Consider the following 21,271-nt stretch of genomic DNA (forward strand, 5'->3'; position numbering starts at 1 on the left):
CAACTGGAATGTAAATTTTCAATCTTCATTAGTGTGCAATACTTTTATTTAGTAAGCCTGTATGACATTAAAATTTAATTTAAAAAAGATTGTATTTACATAAAATAAAAGGCAAAACTAATCAATAGTTTTAGAAAACAGAATAGTAGTTACTTCCAGGGAAGAAGACAATGTTAAAATAGGGGCAAAAGGGGCTTCTGGGGTGTTCACACTGCTGTGTCCTGACCTGAAGGCCAGTGATATGAGTATGTTTAATTTGTGAAAAGATATGCATGGTATATGCAGTTTTAAAAACTGGTACCTTTTCGAGGCACCTGGGTGGCTCAGCTGGTTAAGCATCCAACTGTTGATTTTGGCTCAGGTCATGATCTCAGGGTTATGAGATCGAGCCCTGAGGTAGACTCTGCGCTGGGTGTGAAGTCTGCTTAAGATTCTGTCTCTCCTCCTTTCCCTCTCTCCACCCACTTGCACACTCTCTAAAAAAATAAAAATAAAAATAATTGGTATCTTTTCAATGTTATCAATCTGACAGTCTGCTGAAAAAGATAGATAAGGAAGTGGGGAAGATATTTACTAAACAGTAACTTTATTTCTCAAGAACCCTAAAAATTTGTTTCTCTCTCTACAAGATTTAAAAAATCTCAACAATGGACATTATAATGACTTTTAAATGCTAAAAAGTAAACTAAAAGTAAAACATTGCTTAATTAGCTTTGTTATGCCTGGATCCTAGGACTGCCATTACAAAAGTACAAGTAAAACCACATTTTCTGAAATAACAATAAACAAAGGAGAAAGTCAGGTATTAAATACCAAATGATCAAAATATTGGGCCTAAGATTCTCGAAACTACTAAAAATGTTAGTAATAGCAATCTCCTGCTGTTAATCTGTGTAGATTATTAAATATAAAAACAATTTATAAAACACATCAGATTTTATTGCTTGAAGAATACAGCATATGAAATCACAAGAATGTCAAAATGAAAAGTCACTAGGCTTCAAACATATAATACATTATCAGATGCAGTAAAATATTAATTAACCTGAACTCTGCATCAGGGAAAAAAAAGTGGAAAAATATCTAAGTTGTTTACTTAAGAAACAGATATACTTAAAATAGAAAGAATAAGGATGTTACAGTACAAATTAGAAAAGCCAACACTTATTAACTTATTATTTCTTAGACTAGACTACCTTTGGTACTTAAACTTTTAAAAAAACAACCCCTTCTATCTTGTCCAAAGCACTTCATGGATACAATATCAACTTCAACTTAAAACATTCAGCAAAATTAACCTTTTCATGGCATGGGGGAAGTGTATTTAATAAACGTATGCTAATATTTCACTTTTTCTAAAACTGCAAAATAAGACCTTTAAGAAATCTAATACTTATAAACTTTACTTATTTAGCTCTCCAATTAAAACTGAATCCCAGCAACCACAATTTATCCTTGGACTTGGTGAATATACAAATTTAAATGATTTGGCAACTGACATAGGAATTTAGATTACTTTATACTATCTTAAAGTGGCTTTTCCATTCTGTTTCCAAAGTACAAACAATATGCCATTTCTTCAATACACTGGATTCCTATAAAAATCACTACCATACTTTATTTAGTGGAACCAAATTAAAGCTTCTCCCTTTTAACGAGTAGGTTGAAACTATTTATGTTTCATATAGGGCTGATCAGTTATGACACGCTTTCTTAAACAAAATAAAACCAATCATTTTTAAAGCTATCACTCAATTATGATGGAGATTTGATGCCATTTCAAAAGGAAGCACTGGACACTCTAGGCCATCTAGTCAAGAAAATGTAAAAGTAATGCTAAAAACAAACAATAAGTAAACTATAACTATCAGTTAAATTGCAAAAAAATCCCTCTTTTATAGTAAGCATGCTTATTAACTTTCATTTCTTTCCCCCAGCAAAGGTTTGATATTCATGAATCTCCATTAAACCAATGGAACCTAAGCAATTGTTTCACAAGTTCCAATAAAGATGGATGGACTAAGCAAGTAATACTATTAACAATTATTGGAGTGAAATAGTAAGAATCGTGACAGTCCTCAAAATTGGGCAGTCTTTGAAATGTAATAGCATAGCTCAAGATGAATTATGCCATAATAAAACTGTAGTTTTTACCTCTACATAAAACAAAAACAAAACCAAAAACATAACCCACCGAATTCATACAACTACGATTGAACATACTCCTTCCTAAGTTTTTGGATGTCATTTTGAGATTTTTTTAAACAAGCATATTTATCTGAGCATATATATTTATTGCCTATATATATACACTCATTTTAAAAGACAAAAAATTCAGATACTACAAAACTGAACTCTTTGTTTTTTCACCATCCTGATCTAACATCTACTGCATTACACAACACCCTCCCCCCAATAATTTAAAATTCCCAATTTTTAGTCTAGTTAAAAGGGCAGAGGAAATGCAAATGCAGATTTAGAGTTTCTGTATAAATTTCACTGTATTTTTATAAACTTGACGTTTTCTGTAACACTGTTTATTGATCAAATAAAGGACTCACTGCTATCTAAAATTTCATAAACACCATTAAAAATTCAAAATTGATATTATACTGAATCTTAAATTTTCAATAGTTCAAAGAGACAGTTTTTACATGAATAGCACACAATAGATGAAACTTAACAGCAGACATCCCTAGAATACCAATGGCAAGTCCACCAAGATGCATACAAAATTACAGATAAGCATTTCTTTCACTGTTTTCTTGTGCAGGGAAAAACATTTATAGAGGAAATAGAAACTCAGCTGGTAAATTTCAGATATCATCATCATCTTCTTCATCCTGAGAAGATCCAGCCTGGTTAGATGCGCTGGCTGTGGCAGCAGCAAGCTGTGCTTGTTGGGCAGCCTGCTGCATTTGAAGCCATTCCTGCTGGGCCAATTCTGCTTGTTGCTGTCTAGCCTAAACACCAAAAACATAAAAACAAGTAATAATTTTTTTAAAACTCACAACATACACACTTTGGTTAAGTATAGATTAAGCCAATTACAGACTTAGTTATTACCAAATTTGGATATTTTCCAACCACTAAATAACTGTTATACATCTGGAAAAAACATGAACTCTATAAGGAAATACAGTTAGACAACTGCTTCTCTATCAACTAAGGACAGTTTCCAAAACTTGGTTCTCTTATAGACAGTTCTTTTATGCCACATAATTTTATGACCTTTGGTTCAACTGAAATTGAAAAAGCTGGTACAAAAATCATAATGTTCTCTCTTTGGTTCCTTTCCCAGTTTCTCTCTTCCTTTTTCTTTCTTTCTTTTTTTTTTTTTTTTTTTTTAACGTTTATTCATTCATTCTTTCTTTCTTTATTTATTTATTAGCATTTATTCATTTCTGAAAGGCAGAGAGAGAGCACGAATACAGGAGGGGGAGAGAGAGAGGGAGACACAAAAACACAAGTAGGTTCCAGGCTCCAAGCTGTCAGCAGAGTCCGACGTGGGGCCACAAGATCATGACCTGAGCCGAACTTGGCCACTTAACCGACTGAGCCACCCAGGCACCCCTACATTTATTCACTTTTGAGAGACAGAGAGCTAGAGTGTGAACAGAGGAGGGGCAGAGAGAGAGGGAGACACAGAATCTGAAGCAGGCTCCACGCTCAGAGCTGTCAGCACAGAGCCTGACACAGGACTCTAACCCATGAACCACGAGATCATGACCCAAACTGAAGTCAGATGCTTAACCAACTGAGCCACCCAGGAGCCCCTCTCTCTTCCTTTTTTTCACTTGATTCTTTTGTCCTCTCAACTTACAATTTAGATGCAAACATTTTTTTTAATGTTTTTTTTTTAATGTTTATTATTTATTCTTGAGAGAATTAGAGAAACAGAACACAAGTGGGCGAGGGGCAGAGAGACGGAGACACAGAATCTGAAGCAGGCTCCAGGCTCTTTGCTGTCAGCACAGAGCCTGATGCAGGGCTCAAATTCGTGAACCACAAGACCTGACCTGAGCCAAAGTCGGATGATCAAGCGACTGAGCCACCCAGGCACCCCAGATGTAAACATTTTTCAATCTAAAAATTATTTCTATGATTTCAAAGTTGTCTAGTATAGTACCCCTAACTCCTAAGAAAAAGTACTATACATGAGTATAATAGCTATTTTGATGTTTGAGCTTCTATCACAGTTCCCTACCCTATACATACATTTCTCCTCTGTCCCTCTCCCCTAAATAAACACACATGGGTACACACACACACACACACACACACACACACACACACACCCTTCCCATATACCCACTAGAGAAAAGGCACTTATCCAGGACTGAATTTAAGTGAGATAGTGAAAATCCATTCATTTGATATATCCTCTCTAAAAACAATCACAGAATTTTAGAAACCAAGATACGCACATAAACGTTACAAGCAATGTTGCAACAGCTAAAGGTCTTTCCCAATTTAATTCATTAGCAGAAAAACCACATCAAGAAGGAAAAAATCAATCTGTTCTTGAAAAGATCATATAAATTCCATTGGAATCTACCAAAACAATGCTGTTTCCCTTTCTGCCTTTTCTCAGAATTGTCCTTTAAGCCTGACTCACACTCACCACACCACCCTCCTTTATGCATAGCCAATTCCTAGTTATCTATTAAAACAGAAATTAGTCTTTCTTGGCCATCTAGATCATACTGTGCACTTTGTTTCATATGCCAAAATTCTCTATGCATTCCCATACCTATTTACTTTGTTCTCAAATTATCTGAGTATGTATCTTTTTTCCCACTAGACTTGAGAATAGAGACTATTTTCATACTCCTTGTTACATTCCCAACACACACAGTCCTCCAGTATTTTCTGAAAGCATGTTTTGTGGGAAACAGTAATGCTCAGTATAACTCTAACATTAAAATTTTACCACGTACATTCCTAACTTTTCTTAATAATCTCTCTTGAATTTATTATCCAATCATTTCTAGAGAAAATTCTAATCAGGTCATTATTATACTTAAAAAAAAATCATCTGTTACCCAATTAAGTCCACTTTCTCAACCTAGAGTTCAAGGTCCTCCAAATTACTGCCTGCCGCAACCTATCTCCCAATTGTAATACATACTTGGTACTCCAAAAAAAAACCCTAAAACTTAAAATGCTTCCCCAATACACCATACCCTCCCATTTTCACTACCTTAACTCATGCTGATAGTCATTCTATTTCAAATTTCCTAATTTTCACCTACTGAAGTTCTACTCCTCAAGTCAAACTGAAGTATCATTTTCTCCATTTTTTTCCTAAGTCCTAACTGTATCATTCAGGACCTAATCAGGAGATAAAAGTCACATTAGTTAGGGGAATAGAAAGAATGCAATATAAAGGATTGTTAACCAAGTATAAAGTTGGTAACTAGGTCATTGAAAAGGCATGAAAAGAACACTTAGATATTACACAACTGGTAACTACCAAAAGCAGCCACCAATCCTAAAACTGAGGGAATAAAGGAAGAGGCTGGAATTTTTAAAACTTAATTTTTAAGAAGCTTAAAAGAACAATCCATGGAACTGAAACTCAGACCTCTGAAGAACTGGCATAGATTGGCTGGTAAAAGCATCTCTGAGCTTGATAGAGGGCCCAAGGTTTGAGACTCACACCCTGGAGGAAAATGATGAATGTTTATGCTGGTTCTGTAAAGAAACTATACGCTGGATTCAGTTCCTGCCACAGGAAAAAAAAATTGATGCAGCGAGAGTAAAGATGCATTGGTAGGTTGCTCAAAGGAACCTGAAGCTAATAGGAAGTAAAAGAAAGGAGCCCAAGTGCTGCCTTCCTCCTCTAGCCTGGCAATCTCCCTCCAGAACCCCCTACTGGAAGCAGAGTCCAATGAAGTCCAATAGAAAAGCAGAAATATGGTTTATAGAGTACTAGGCTTGATCACAAATCAAAGCACAGAAAGGTGGGTTTCAGGCTAAGAAAATTGTTTAGTTACTGGTGCATGCGTTTTTTTTTTTTTTCTTTTGAAAACTGTATTTCAACACAACTATGCTTACAAAAATATTTATTTTTTTTCCTAGTATTGTATTTTATTATTTCATTTCACTTGATGAAATCTCCCCAATTAACATATTTATAAGTAACATCTCCTTGTGATTTTGATTTGCAAAAATACATTTATATTGGTTAACAGAATGCAATATAAGTTTAACTTATCCTACTCAACTTGGACCAAAACTTACTATATGGTTTATTTAAGCTTTAAAAAAAAAAAGGATTTGCAATATAATTTTTTTTCATCTACCACAAATGTATATAAGAGATACTCCATCAAATGCTACTACAGGAAGCACAAGAACCTTGAGAAACTAACCCTTGGTATGTCTCAAACCCACACATACTGTGCTATAAACCATTTATGAAACTGGTATAACAAAATACTGTATATCTCAATGCCAGTTTACAAAGTTCAATAACTAATGGGTTTGGAAAGAGTGCAGAAGGCCTATGTACACATGTGAAAATGTAAAAGCTATCCAATTTAGTTAGTATTGCATGTAGATCGATCATGAATCTATGCAAACCAAGATTCCAATAATTTCTTAAATCTGAATTAACACTATCAGCTTAGGTCATCTGCTGAGGTCAACAAGTAAACTGCATACAAGCTGTTTTTCTGAGTTATGCAAAAAAGAAAATTAAGTTTCTTCCTCAACTTTTCAGTCCAGAACTGATATTATACTACAGGTAAGGTATTCCAATGTCAACATTCATAAGGTAACATGTGATGAGATCTGCTTTGGTTTAAATTTGTATTAGCACTCACATGCGAAATAATTGGCACACTCTTACACTGCCAAAATCTAATGTAATGTCTCTGTACTTGGGAACTCTTTATATTTTCCTCATGAAAGTAGTTAGCCTCATATTACAGTTGTCAGTGTACCTATATCATACCTCTCCTAAAAGACAAAAACTTTTTTTGTTTAGGAAATCAGAAACCAGATATTCTAATAACTAATTGCATCTATTTTTACTTAAAAAGTATGAAAAATAGTTATTTTAACACACAGGCATATTTACCTTTACGGCAGGAATACCCAGAGTGTAAAAAAGACTAAGAATGCTTCATGAAAAACATTTTAAGAATTCATAAGAAAATTGTAGGGCAAACCAAATATGTGAATTTAATAAACTTAAGAATACTTACTCTGTGACTTAATCAATCATATACAGGTATAATTTCGTGGCACAGGAAAAAAAAAACACTCAGTTTCAAGTCTCTACACAGATTTTATTGCAAAAGCTGCTTGATCTCATGGTTTATTCAGTAATCTACAAAGACATGCACTGGTTACAATTAAAATTTAACTGACTTTTGGGGCACCTGGGTGGCTCAGTCAGTTAAGCATCCGACTTCGGCTCAGGTCATGATCTCATGTTTCATGAGTTCGAGCCCCACGTCGTGCTCTGTGCTGACAACTCAGAGCCTGGAGCCTGCTTCAGATTCTGTGTCTCCCTCTCTCTCTGCCCCTCCCCTGCTCATGCTCTGTCTCTCTCTGTCTCTCAAAAATAAATAAAAGATTTAAAAAAAATTTAACTGACTTTTAAGTACCCATATTAGCAAACATATTTCTCTGTCTAGACATAAAAACATTCCTGTGCCTTTAAAGTCTATGTTGATTAATAAATTTTATTTTCATAAATTAAAATTTTCAGCAGTACTTTTTCTCATTTTTTTCTCTCTTGCCTCTTACCCAACCTACCTCAAGTATTTTTCTTTTAAAATGGGAGTGTGAAAGACAGTAAGTGTATACTTCCTAATTAATTTCTTCTTTTGGAGATTTTCATTATGTTTTAGACTCTCCTCCCCACCCAAATACTAAAATAACTCATTTGTAATTTACAGTTAATCTTAACTTCAATATATTAATGGTTCCCCCTTTCCACATTTTGTTGTTAGCAGTTGAAAGACTGCTTCAAATGAAGATGCTATTGTGTTAGTATTTAAAACAAAGTCTAAAAGGTGAAATGAAATCAAACTGATAAAAAAGCTGTTATATTTACTTACCATATTTAGGACTTAAGTGCTTTGTGCTTTAAGGAAGAAGTACTAGACAGGTGCTATAATTTTACCTCTCTGTTGATTTTCCTCACAAGAGCAAAGAAATATTAAGGGATCCTCACCCATAGATGAAGGCAAGAATGAAGGAAGATAAGGAAGAGAAAATAACAAATGACAAGGATAGAAAGGTAAAGACAGATTTGGTGGGCAATTATTTCTTTCATTCTTCTTTTTGCCCTGGAAAGGATAAAGCCATCATGTTCCACTTAAAAGTTCTAAAATAAGTGTAAGTGGACAAAATGGTGGCTAGAACATTAGCATAGTAATGTAGAAACAGCACATGTCTAGGGGTCAGGAGACTTGAGTCTGAATTTAGACTCCAACACTTCCTAACTATATGAACTTAACCTGTTTTATTTGTTTAACTCAATCCTTCCCAGTAAACTAAGTTCCATCATAATAAGAACCATGTCTCTTTCGTATACTATTATAAGCCTAGCATTTAGCACTGTATCTGATAAATAGTGAGGACTTCAGTAAACATGTGTAGAACAAATGAATGAATGATCTCATGCAAGTTTCTTTCTCCATCTGAGTCTGTTTCTTAACGTGTAAATGAGTATAATAAAATTCACATTTATATATTTTATTTGTATTTATAAAAACTGCAAAGTATGTAAAGTAATAGAGCATCTTTTTCCTTTTATCAAGTATCTAATTTGGCACTCTCTAGGTAATCTGCAATAGCAGAGAGTTAATAAATAATAGCCACTAATGTTTTTTTAATCATCAGTCTTTGTTATCTCATATTCATATGGATTATAAAGTGTTTATTTGTATTCACACCTGTTTCAAAAGCTTTTAGTACCTCCTTAGTACCGATCTTGTAGGTTGTTGTGAGGATTTAAAAAAATACAGGTAAATTATTTGGAAACATGATTAACACATGATTAGAACTCAATAAATGTTAGTAAACTTTTATTTTTATTAGTTTGAATGGTATTCTGATGTCTAGTGCTTGATAACACTTAAAATTCAAATGCTTTTTGATTCAAACTTATGACTACTTAAGTTATTATGACTACAAAGAGATCAGGTATAGGGCTAGTCTGAAAGAGATTATCAAAAGTGATACTTCCCAGTTCTAATGGTAACTACAGTAACTGGTAGGAAATCTCACCTCTTCAACCCAAAACTGCCTTACAATCTAATTTGAAATGAGAGGCCAAAACTTAGAATAAGAACTTCATCTTCTCCTTTTTTTATTTTAAAGAGAGGAATATTAGTACTAATCCTTCACAGACTGGGAATTAGAGTTTTAATAAGAAAGGCAGGAAAGGAGGGAGGGAGGAAGGAAAGAGGGAAGGAATTTTTTAAGATTAGTATGTTTGTTTTAAAGGTACATTAAAAACCTAATTAACTATAAAATAGATGTTTATTAAATTTTCCTTATATACCACTCATTATAAAATTTGATATAGGGGCGCCTGGGTGGCGCAGTCGGTTAAGCCTCCGACTTCAGCCAGGTCACGATCTCGCGGTCCGTGAGTTCGAGCCCCGCGTCGGGCTCTGGGCTGATGGCTCGGAGCCTGGAGCCTGTTTCCGATTCTGTGTCTCCCTCTCTCTCTGCCCCTCCCCCGTTCATGCTCTGTCTCTCTCTGTCCCAAAAATAAATAAAAAACATTGGAAAAAAAAAAAAATTTAAAATTTGATATAGTATTTTCTCACCAGCCCATCATTTTAAATCTTAAGAATGTTTAAGTATACTTTTCATGCTTTTAACTGGTCGTTCTGTCTGGACAAAAAAATAAAAAACTCAAAGTAAAATCAGTAGTTATTTTGGAGTTGTTCTCCTTGGAAAACCAATTGTTGCTGGAGCACCTGGGTCGCTCAGTTGGTTAAGCGTTCAACTTCAGCTCAGGTCATGATCTCATGGTCGGTGGGTTCGACCCCTACACTGGGCTCTATGCTGACAGCTGAGAGCCTGGTGTCTCCTTCAGATTCCATGCCTCCCTTTCTCTTTGCCCCTCCCCTGCTCGCACTCTGTCTCCCTCTCTCTCTCAAAAATAAACATTAAAAAAATTAAAAAAGGGGCGCCTGGGTGGCTCAGTTGGTTGAGTGTCTGACTTCGGCTCAGGTCATGATCTCACGGTTCAAGTTCGAACCCCACATCTGTGCTGACAGCTCAGAAGCTGCAGCCTGCTTCAGTGTCTGTGTCTTCCGCCCTCTCTTCTCCACTCATGCTCTCTCTCTCTCTCTCAAAAATAAATAAACATTAAAAAATTTTTTTTAATTTTTTTCTTAATGTTTATTTTTGAGAGAGAGAGAGAGAGAGAAACAGAGCTGGAGTGGGGGAAGGGCAGAGAAAGAGGAAGACACAGAATCCGAAGCAGACTCCAGGCTCTGAGCTGTCAGCACAGAGCCTGACGCAGGGCTCGAACTCACAGACCATGAGATCATGACCTGAGCCGAAGTTGGGCGCTCAACCGACTGAGCCAACCAGGTGCCCCAAACATTAAAAAAAAAATTAATAAAAAAAGAAAACAGGTTGCTGCAAATATTTACTTTAAAAAAAGGTTTTTTTAACGTTTACTTTTGAGACAGCGTGCACCAGAGTGGGGGAGGGGCAGAGAGAGAGAGAGAGAGAGAGAGAGAGAGAGAGAGAGGATCTGAAGCGGACTCTAAGCTGACAGCAGAGAGCCAGAAGCGTGGCTGGAACTCACAAACCATGAGATCATGACCTCAGCTGAAGTTGGGACGCCTGACTCACTAAGCCACTGAAGCACCCCATTTAAAAAAAAAAAAAAAAAATTTTAATGAGCAAATATTTATTTTTTTATGAAGCAAATAACTGGCCAAACAGAGTCAAACTGGTTAGATTTAAACATCAGACTCTATGATCAAACAACCAGCCACAGAAAGAAAATCCTCTGTATATATATATATTGATTTAAGAAATGATTTCAGAAACCAGTATGATTTCTGTTAGCAAACAGGGCAGTGTTCAGATGAAAACAATTTATAATGCATTACTTACTTTTGCAAATAATTCTTGCTGCTGTCTCAATAACTCTTCTTCAGGAATGCCAAGGTTTTCCAAACGAGAACTGGCCTTTCTTCTTTTTAATGCTACAGTCTTGCATTCTTGTAAGACTTCTTTTACTTCACTGATGTAAGAGCCAAAGCCCAAACTTTCTAGTGCTAGGGAAATGAAAACATGAAAGAGTGATAAAACTTAGTCTTTCCCCCCATTTATGGAAGATTAAGCTTTTGTGGTATTTTGGGGGGTTTTTTTTGGAGGGGAGGGGATTTCTGTCTTCTAATAATTTTACCTATTTTATAGTTGCACAGCAATTATTTGAATGGCTAAATCAAAATATTGTATCAACTTTCTTATTATATTACAAATTAGATAAAACTTGAGGAACATTTAACAGCACAGGCCTTTACTTTTCTGATTAATTTTTAAAAACCAAAGCATCTCCTGTGAGAGGAAAAAAACAAAGTCCAATGTAAGAACATGTGCTTTTAGTAAGAAAACATTTTTCCTATACCACTCACAGTAAATTAAACATCATTACCTCAGTCACTTTCTAGAAGAATACCAAAAAAACAAGTATTTGGAGTCTACTTGTTAATAACATATTTTGTGCCATTTGGCTTAGAAAAAGTAGGTTGGTAACATATGTTCTAAGTTTCAGTAGGATGGGATAAAAGAATGGGTAAGTTCTTTTGTACAATATACCAAACAGGAGACTATTTTTAGCAAAGGTACTCCAACTGCCAAGTTTAAGAAATACGGGTGGAAATAACTTATGAAATTCAGCATTTATATTCAGCCAACAAGTTTCCCTTGAAAATAAAACTTAACAGGAAGCACTATAAAAACATTTCAACTGATGTGGCAGAAAACTGGGATAAAGAAAGACTGTAAGGTTAGAAGTATTAACAATTTTCTCTCCCTTTATTTTTTCACATTTAGAAAGAAAATTTTATAGTAATGCACCTTCTAAATGCCTTCTATAATCAAGACAAAGCATAACGTTTTCTTTTGGCTCACAGTAATTAAAATTGTATTTTATAGTTTTCTATATATTGCCAGTGCCCCAAAGGCATTTTTGTTTTCTGACCCAATGATGAAATATAGATGGTGAAAAATATAGTTGATGAATTTAACTTAGTGTATCAGTTCTTGCAGTTTTTCAACAATTATGATGAACCAGACTGCCCTCAGCAAAGTTGCCCCGAATTCCAACTGCAGGGATTTGCTCTTCAAGGACAATACCAAATATACCTTAACAAATACGCATTCCCTCCCGTATAAGCTGTGGTTTTTAAGGACATTTTGAAATGATTTATGACTTTAATTACTTCAAATATTAAGCTGTTTTGCATCAACCTTCTTTAGAAATAATCTCATGCCAAAAAGCAGAGTACTATTACTTGAATTTTAATTATACTAACTTATTGCCTCTGCTCCCCAAAAAATTTCAGTTAATTCATTACTCTGAGTTCTGAATATCAAAATAACTACCACATAATTCTTGGCCTAAAAAGTTGGAGATATAGTGGAAAATTAAGTGAAGATTAAGCAGCCTACATTTTTTACTTGAATTGACAGACTGATAATTTGGTGTCAATGCTAGAAGCCAAAGTTTTTCTTTTATTTTTTCTTTTTTTTTTAAATGTTTATTCATTTATTTTGAGAGAGTGTGAGTGAGCAGGAGCAGGGGCAGGGCAGAAAAAGAGAGAAAGAATCCCAAGCAGGCTCCACACTGTCAGAGCAGAGCCCAACACAGGGCTCAATCTCACGAACCTTGAGACCATGGCCTGAGCCTAAATCAAGAGTTGGATGCTTAAGTGACTGAGCCACCCAGGCACCCCAATTTCTTCTCTTTTTTAAAGGCATATAGTAGTATATTTTCAATAATATTGGCTGGAGACAATACCAAAAGAAACCAAGAGAATGGCTTGTGGTTTCCTCCCAAAATTCTGAAGAAAGTCGTATTTCCTTAGCGTATACCACATTTCTCTAGGATCTAGCCCTGCTACATTTCCAGCTTTACTTCTGCCATTAAATCCCTACATATGCTAAATCTAACTGCTCAATGTTTCCCAACAGACATCAGTTTCCCACATTCATACTGATGGTAATGCATTCAAGGCTCAAATCAAACTCCATCTTTAAGTAAACTTGCCTGATGCTCATAGATAAAAGTAATCTCCCCCTTGTAAAATCAGATAGACATCTTAGAATTTGAAATTTGGTTGTCAATATATTCATATAACCTTGGATACACTGCTTCATATCTCTAAGCTTCAGTTTTCCTTCTCTGAGAATAGCATTTCGTAGTATCTTCCTAAAACATATGCAGTATGGCGGTTAAGCCTGCCAGCCCTACAGCTGCCAGAGACTGATCCCAGCTCTGCCTCATATGAACTGTGTGAGCCTAGATAAGTTCCTTCACCTCTGTGCCACTAAAGCAAGAATAACAGTACCTGTATCTCCTCAGATCAGGTTACTGTGAAGAATAAATGAATTAATATAAACAAAGAGCTTAGAACAGAGGCTGGCCCACAGAATAAGCAAAATATTCATGATATTATTTTTAGGACTATAGGGATCAACAATTGATCTACAGCATTTAACACCATGTCTAGCACATAAGATTCCCATAACCACTTGGACTATGTATTATTCATCTTTATTTTTTCCCTTACATTTAAAAGAGCACCCTAATAAGTGTACAGGACATAAATAAATGTGCACCTATGCATTATCACACTAAATTCAAGTTGAACGAATATACTTATAATATAAAATATTAAATTTATAAAATTAATCAACACCATGCAGACAATTCTTCAAATTATCATCAATTACTAGACTCAACATCAAAAAAATCCAATCCAAACTATTTTTAACCATGGAGAGTTTGAGTTAAAAATTTAAAAACTCACTTTTAAAACCATCTAAGGTTGAGAACACCGCTTTAAAAAAATTTGCAAGTGAATCCAAGGTTAATATTTAATATTATTCAAAGAGCTGCCATATACAAATTTGTACCCTCAATTAAATGGTTCAACAGGAAGAGCCATAAATTTTAATTTCTAAAACTGCACTGACTTTAATCCAAATTTTAAATACACTATGGTTACCAGGAATAAGTAGATAATAGTCTTTTCTAAACAAGGAGATATTTTACACCATTTGTTACCATATAGGAATAATCATTTCCATTTTACACAAAGAGTATCTTAAAGGATAAGGGAAGTGACTCTTAAGCAGGGCCATCATTGCGGATTTGCAGGTTATTCAGTGCACAACAGGACCATATCTAAGGAAGGCCATTCATACTGTAAACATAGATCTGTATGTTTATTACGGCACTTTTCTGGCAGATGGTAGTAAAGGTTTTTAGGGAAGAAGTGCCTTTTTCTAGTTTGTATAAAGAGATTTAATGGACTGTTAGGGCCCTGGCTCTATCAAGGATCTCAGAGTAAAATCCAGAAAAGAAAAAAATAAAAATTTTTGCTGGTAAAACACATATATCACTTGCTCCTCAGATGCCTGTCTGCTCCCCTCTGCCATGTACTTTAAAACTATACCCAGAAAAGTGCATGGTATATTAGGGGAAAAAAACATTTGCCACATTTTTCAATTTTAAAGACAGATGTTAAGGTCCCCGTGTGGCTCAGTTGGTTAAGCATCTGACTCTTGATTTCATGAGCTCAGGTCATGATCTCAACAGTATGGTTCATGGTTTTGTGGGTTCGAGCCCTGTGTTGGGCTCGGTGCTGATACGGGGAGCTAGCAGGGGATTCTCTCTCTGCCTCCCCCCCCCCCCCAAATAAACTTTTTTTAAAACGACGAATGTTAAAAAACTTAAAAAAAAAAAAAAAACTTTAAAAAAAGAAAGGTGAAAACTTCCATCAAGCAACAATAATACAAGCTTATCTTATTTTACAAAAGTAACGCAATCCTATAAAATTTTGTTATAACAAGAATTTATGTGAATTACTTCATATTCAAATGTGTAATACAGGTTTTTTGTTAAAATATTAAAATATGTAAAATAGCATTCTCAAATTTGTTTTCTTTTGTTTATATGTTAAAGGAAGTGTGTGTGGGGGGGGTGGTAGTTCACTTAAAATGCATTAAAAGGATGATACAGGCCAAAGTGACTTCTTGGCTCATTAGCCAGGCAAAGGTTTCTGAAGACCCTTAATTATGTCCTCTATGGATTACTACCCCTGGGAATCTGGGACAATAATGAGAGACTGAGGGAACCAAATATAATCAATCGTTATACCCTTACCATTATCTAACACCATGCCAGGTACCTAGTAGTGTTCAAAACTGTTGGTAGCAGAAGAAAAATAAAAACAAGATATTTCAGTTTTAAGTTAAATAAAAAAATCCTAACTTGAAAAAAACTTGATTATGTGATAATACCAATTCCATATACATAATGTGTCCCTTTGGAAAAAATACCAGTATGCATGATTATTTAGATAATACAATATCATTTTCATTCTCATTATTATTACAACTCTGCAATCACTCAGATCCTCTGATTTAAAAACTACTTCACATCCACTTTCTAAAACAGACTGTGGTTTATTTAGGCTTTAGAGCAAAGCTACTCAAACTGTGGTCCATGGACTTGTGCCAGAACTGCTTATAATGGTCTGTGATGAGTTAAGTATGGAAATCAAAGAAAGCATTTAGGAACCTTCACAGCAAAACTTTAACTACATGGGGTGATGGATGTGTTAACTAACCATATTGTGGTATCATTTCACAATATATACACATATCAAATCATTATGCTGTATACCTTAACCTTACACAATGTTGTATCAATTATAACTCAATAAAGCTGGAGGAAAAAAAAAGAACCTTCAAAGCAATTTGACAAGAGTAATTTTAAGTTTATTGAATCTAACAACAAAAATTGAAATTTTATGTATTTTTCAATTTTGTTTTTCTAGTGATCCATTTTTATTGTATTTCACAAAAGTACCAGTGTGAGAGGGACTAGATTTTTTTTTAATTCCTTCAACAGAGATAGCCTGGAGCAACTCCATTGCTGAAGAAGCAAATCCTCAGAGACTTTTTCAGTTACTAACTATTGTTATAAATGTGGGGGGAAATGTGGCAGAAGATTAAAAATTCAAAAAAATAATCACTTAAAATATCTTTATTTATACTTCAGCTTTACAATGGCATTATGCTGTAAGGTTAAACATAACAGACTTCAAGCTTTATATTTTAATCAGTAACATTACGCATTTTAAAAATTACTATTTAGGGGCACCTGGGTGGCTCAGTGGGTTGGGCGTCTGACTTTGGCTCAGGTCATGATCCTGCGGTTCGTGGGTTTAAGCCTTGCTTTGGGCTCTGTGCTGACAGCTCAGAGCCTGAAGCCTGCTTCAGATTCTGTGTCTCTGTCTTTTTCTGCCCTTCCACTGCACGTGCTCTTTCTCTCTCTCTCAAAAATGAATAAACATCTTAGGGGTGTCTAAGGTGGCTCAGTGGCTTAAGCATCTGACTCTTCGTTTTGCTCACGTTATTATCTTGAAGTTCGTGAGATGGAGCCCTGCATCAGGCTCTGCAGCACAGAGCCTGCTTGGGATTCTCTCTCTCCTTTCCCTCTACCCCTCCCATGAGCTCTCCCTCTTTCTCTCAAAATAAATAAACATTTTTTTAAAGCTTGCCTAAGAAAAGCTAACTTCTAAAAATATAAAATTATTTATTGCAGCATATCATGTAAGATTCTCAACCCTGACTGATTCTCAGTAATTGCAAGTAATACCTGAAACAATTAAGTATTATTTATACATAAATGAGGAAACCTTTAACAGATTTGCCTAAGGCCAAAGACTTTACAGTGTAGAACTTGCAGTTCTTAACTCTCAATGTCAGTTCTTTACATAATATAACAGAACATGTTAAAACTTATTTAAGAGTATGTGTTCACAAAAACCAGCAATGACATGAAAGGAACACCTTTTATAGCTTAGAACCCCTTTATTTGTGCATCTGTGATCTTCAATACCAAGTCCCCTTTTTAAACTCAAAAAAAGCAAAACATTTCATAATTTTTTCAAAGTTTAACTATTTCAAAGATTTACTAACAATAAAGTTATGTCAACTTTAATAACTTCCATTTTACAGAACAGCCTCAAATGCTTAATTTGCTCTGACAATGTAAAGCAAAGTAGCAAGTGAACAAATGACATGTCCTGAAGCAAAATCTAGTTCATTAAACTTATTAAACTAAAAAATTGGAACTTCAAATGTGAGATTCATATGACTTTAAATGTACATTATTATTCCACTTGCATATATCCTATATACCAAAATAATAAATGCTTACAGAAAAGCATAAAAAAGTCCTATTTACCATGATTTAGCAAGCTTTCCAGGGTTAATCTGTAAAGATACATTTTAAACACCTAAAAAAAAATACACACCTTAGAGGATTTCTTTTAAAAAAAAAAGTAACCACTCAAGACAAAAATTCTTTAAAATGGTTAAACAATATGAAATTAATATGAGATTATAAATGTATAAGATGTATTCCCTTAACTGGAGGAATTTGGGGCAAAAATGGTAGGTTCTTATCCACTTAACAACAACAATGTTACCCAAAGAAAGGGTAAATTTGTAAGACTGTAACAGGTCAGTGGATGATTTTTTAAAAAATAATCAATCATCCTCAGTACACAAAGGAAAACGCTTTCACTGGAACTTTTGGACTCACACCTTAAATTTAGCATATTCCAAAGTTGAGCTATTTAGCATACTGCTTGCTACAGCTGCACTTTTATTCCATCATGTCAATCAGAAATCTAAATATATCTTAGAAAAGAATAAACTACCCAAGAAGACAGATTGTAATGTGTTATTAGACTTTTGGAACAATCCTCACTCCTGTGTTGTAAACAAATGTTTAGGCAGATCCTTTAGAAAGCTTTTGAAATTTTCATTAGAAAGGCAATGTGGATAAAACATTCTTTTTCTTTTTTATGAGTTGTAAAAGGAAATTATAGCTGTGTTGGATAATCTCATGAAAGACTTAAAACATGTACATACAATGTAAAAATAAAACACAAGAGGAAAAATAGAGAACTTGACTTTCACTGTACCTACCAGAGTATTCACACACCACACAAGTTAAAAAACAAAACAAAACAAAACAAACAAACAACGTAGCTTTAAAATCAAATACGGTTTTTCCCAGGGATCTTTTTTCTCTTCATGGACTGAAATAGAAATGGCAGAGTACATTAAAATCTACCTTCCATCCAATCATTAAGGACCAAAAATGAATCATCTAATCCTTTTGTCAATACTGACAATAAAATATTGGATATGGTGAATATGAGATGTGTTCTCTACTTCAGAGGAACAGGAACATCACCTTTGCAAAGTTAAATTATGAAAAATAAAATGGTAGACACCTGCCTGCCTACTAAAACGATTAAAATTCATCACGATTTTTTGACTTCAAAAGCAATCAAGAAATTGTTAGAATTTTAATTATTATAAAAGGCAAGTTATCACCTCAAATTGAATGCAACTTTTTCTTAAGAGTATACGTAAGTGCTCCAAAACATTATGACTAGTAAATGTCTCCCTATGCCTGAAACAAACCATCAGAATGTGGTCCCCCAAACCCCTACTACTGGACTAAACCCTTTCCAAGATGGAAAACTGTCCAAACTTTCAGAAATCCTCAATAAAAGCTTAAGTGTATGCATCTAAGTGGGAATTGCAACAGGAAAGGACAGGGAAATGTTCCATGAAAAAAATCTCTTACAAACTTTCAATCCAAGCTTTAAAAATTTATCTCCATAAAGCAAAGCAAGCTACATAAAAGAAAAACTGAGAAAGAGAGGAAAAAGAAAGGAGGGGAAGAAAGGATAATCATCCACCCTTTTCTTCCAGAATAGAACTGGAAAGTTTTGTTGACTTGATGAACAGTAGGACCACTAAACTATTTTAATTTTTATTATTATTATTATTATTATTATTATTATTTTTTTTTTTTTTTTTTTTTTTTTAAGTAAAACGGACACCCTACGTGGGGCTTAAACTCAAAACTCTGGGATCAAGAGCTGCATGCTCCACCAACTGAGCCAGCCAGGGGCCCCTCACTGAACCACTCAAAGCTGAAAACACACTCTTCACTCAACATCACCAAACTTTACAACGTTAAAAGCGTTTACATTAAGAATTCTTTCACTCATGCGTTCAGAAAATTCATCTTTTCCTCTCTATCCGTGAAAAGGTCGGGTGGGGAAGGGGTGCTGTCTCCACTCATACTTGGAAGATCCTGTCTGAAAATTCATTTTCCAAGGGAGAACTTTGGGTTCCTTTCTCAGTTGTCACGGCTGAGGTTCAATGGCAGGCAGGCAAAATTCTTGTTGCTTCCGCTTACCTGGCTGTAAACAGACGACGACTGCTACTTTATCTTTGGAGGACGTTAGGCTGACCTAAACGCTGGCAATCCTTACTTGTACTCGCCGGATGAAAAGCACCACAAGAATACAAGAATACTACACAGCGAGTTGAAGGCACCGGCTACCTCCATGCCCGCGTGGCTTTTCCGTCTACTCGTAATTATCAGGGGAGAGGAATGAAGGCTTTGACATGAACGGGTCACGCGGCTAGCAGGCTGCCCCTCACCCTCATTCAAACAAAACCCCACACACACCACTTACCTTGTATGACATGCTCGGGTGAGATGGTCTTCTTTTCTGATTTGTTGCAAATCTCATTGGCTTCAGAAGATATAAGGTGAATGAATTCAGTGCAGCAGTTCACCACCAGCTCCCGGGCATCGTTGGCCACCCGGACGTTGGGGAGAGTCTCTTTGATCATCTTATTGATAGCAGCTCTAGGTATAGTGAGATCATCATCGTTGCCAGATGAGGAAGCCATCGTATCTCCCTCTCGCGCGCGCCCCGACTTTTAAAAACTCCCCAGCTCTGGTCCACTATTCCGCGAAGATTTTTCAAAGGCTGCCCTCAAAGTGGGATCCCAGGAGCGCGAAGAGGTTGCAGAAAACGAGGGGTGGGGGGTGGGGAGGGGCTGGTTCGTGAGGGTGGGGTACACCCGTGTGTGTGAGAGATTTAGGGCGAGATTGGGAGGGAGGTCGGGGGGCTGAAGATAATGGGGACAGCACTGCCTACGTCGGAGAGGAGAAAGCAAAGGTGGTCCGGAAATTTGAGCACTGGGGAACCACCTTCGTGTCTCCTCAGAGGAGCGGGCGCTGTCGCCCAACCGGTCCCCAACCGCGCCGGAGGAGAGGCAAGATCCGGGGGCACTGGCCTCGCCGCGGTACCAGGCGGACACCCACCCGGCTCTAAAGAGCCGGAGCCCCAGCTGCCGCTGCCGCCAGCAGCCGCTGCCGGCGCGTCTGCCAAACCATCCTTCAGACACCCGCGCCGCCGCCTCACAACATGTCGGCCGCGGCCGCTGCTGGAACCGTGGCGACCGCCTGGGAACGAATACGGACAGAGCCGGGCACAAGGGGAACGACAGTAGCAGCCGCCGTGGCCGTTTAGCCCGAACGCAGATCGTGGAAGCCGAAGCCGCGGCAACGGTGGTCCCTCCAGAGGCCAAGGAAGAAGGTTTGCTGGAAGCCTCTCCCGATACCCTTTGCGCTACCGGAAGCCTCGCCCCCCCCGTCCCCCCTCCCTCCCTCGCAGACTGACTTCCGGGTGTGGCTGCTGCCCTTCCCCCACCCGCGCCAGCGGGAACGGTCCTCGTCGCCAGCGGCTTCCGCCTGCCGTCGTCTCGGCACGCGCCTCGGAATCCCGCCCCTTCACTGGGACCGTAGACGGGAGAGCGCGCGCGCGTCGTGGTTCCGGAGCTGTGGCGCAGGCTTGGGTTGGGGCTAGGGTGGGTCGCTTCTACCATCTCTCAACCAGCTGAGGCCTCAAAACCTTCTCCCAGCCTTCTCTGAGGACAAAGGAGCGCTGGCTGTCTTCTAAGGAACTCTCTTTGCTGTTCTTTAAGGAGCCCAAAGTGGGAATGAAAGAAAGAGGCTTGGGTTCTGTAATGAGATATGAGGAAAGCAGAACGTCATGGGCCTGTGTACATCGTCCAGAGGAAAAGCTTTTGATGATGTCTAATGTTATTCGGATCAAAGCTCTTTATGATCCTTTACCCATTTTCTTGTTTTTTG

The 21,271-nt window shown here is 36.7% G+C and overlaps 1 protein-coding gene across 1 annotated transcript; it reads right to left on the reverse strand.

Moving 5' to 3' along the window:
• Positions 1 to 917: 917 nt before the first annotated feature.
• Positions 918 to 20,131, reverse strand: DR1 (down-regulator of transcription 1). The gene is made up of 3 exons (XM_060624982.3): positions 19,803 to 20,131; positions 11,107 to 11,270; positions 918 to 2,963 (listed from the first exon to the last, which is right to left on the reverse strand). Exons 1-3 carry the CDS (start codon positions 20,020 to 20,022, stop codon positions 2,817 to 2,819), a joined length of 531 nt encoding a protein of 176 aa, XP_060480965.1. The 5' UTR covers positions 20,023 to 20,131; the 3' UTR covers positions 918 to 2,816.
• Between the last annotated feature and the right edge of the window lie 1,140 nt (positions 20,132 to 21,271).

This window comes from Panthera onca, chromosome C1 (genome assembly GCF_046562875.1).
Source record: "Panthera onca isolate mPanOnc1 chromosome C1, mPanOnc1 haplotype 2, whole genome shotgun sequence".
NCBI lineage: Eukaryota > Metazoa > Chordata > Mammalia > Carnivora > Felidae > Panthera > Panthera onca.

Bases quoted from the DNA above. Each gene is read 5' to 3' on its own strand.
- DR1 (XM_060624982.3), bottom strand. From the start codon at position 20,022: ATGGCTTCCTCATCTGGCAACGATGATGATCTCACTATACCTAGAGCT. The intron at 11,271-19,802 runs GTAAGTGGTGTG...TCATTTCCCTAG, and splicing joins ACCCGAGCATGTCATACAAG to CACTAGAAAGTTTGGGCTTT. The intron at 2,964-11,106 runs GTAAGTAATGCA...TTTGGTGTTTAG, and splicing joins AGCAAGAATTATTTGCAAAA to GCTAGACAGCAACAAGCAGA.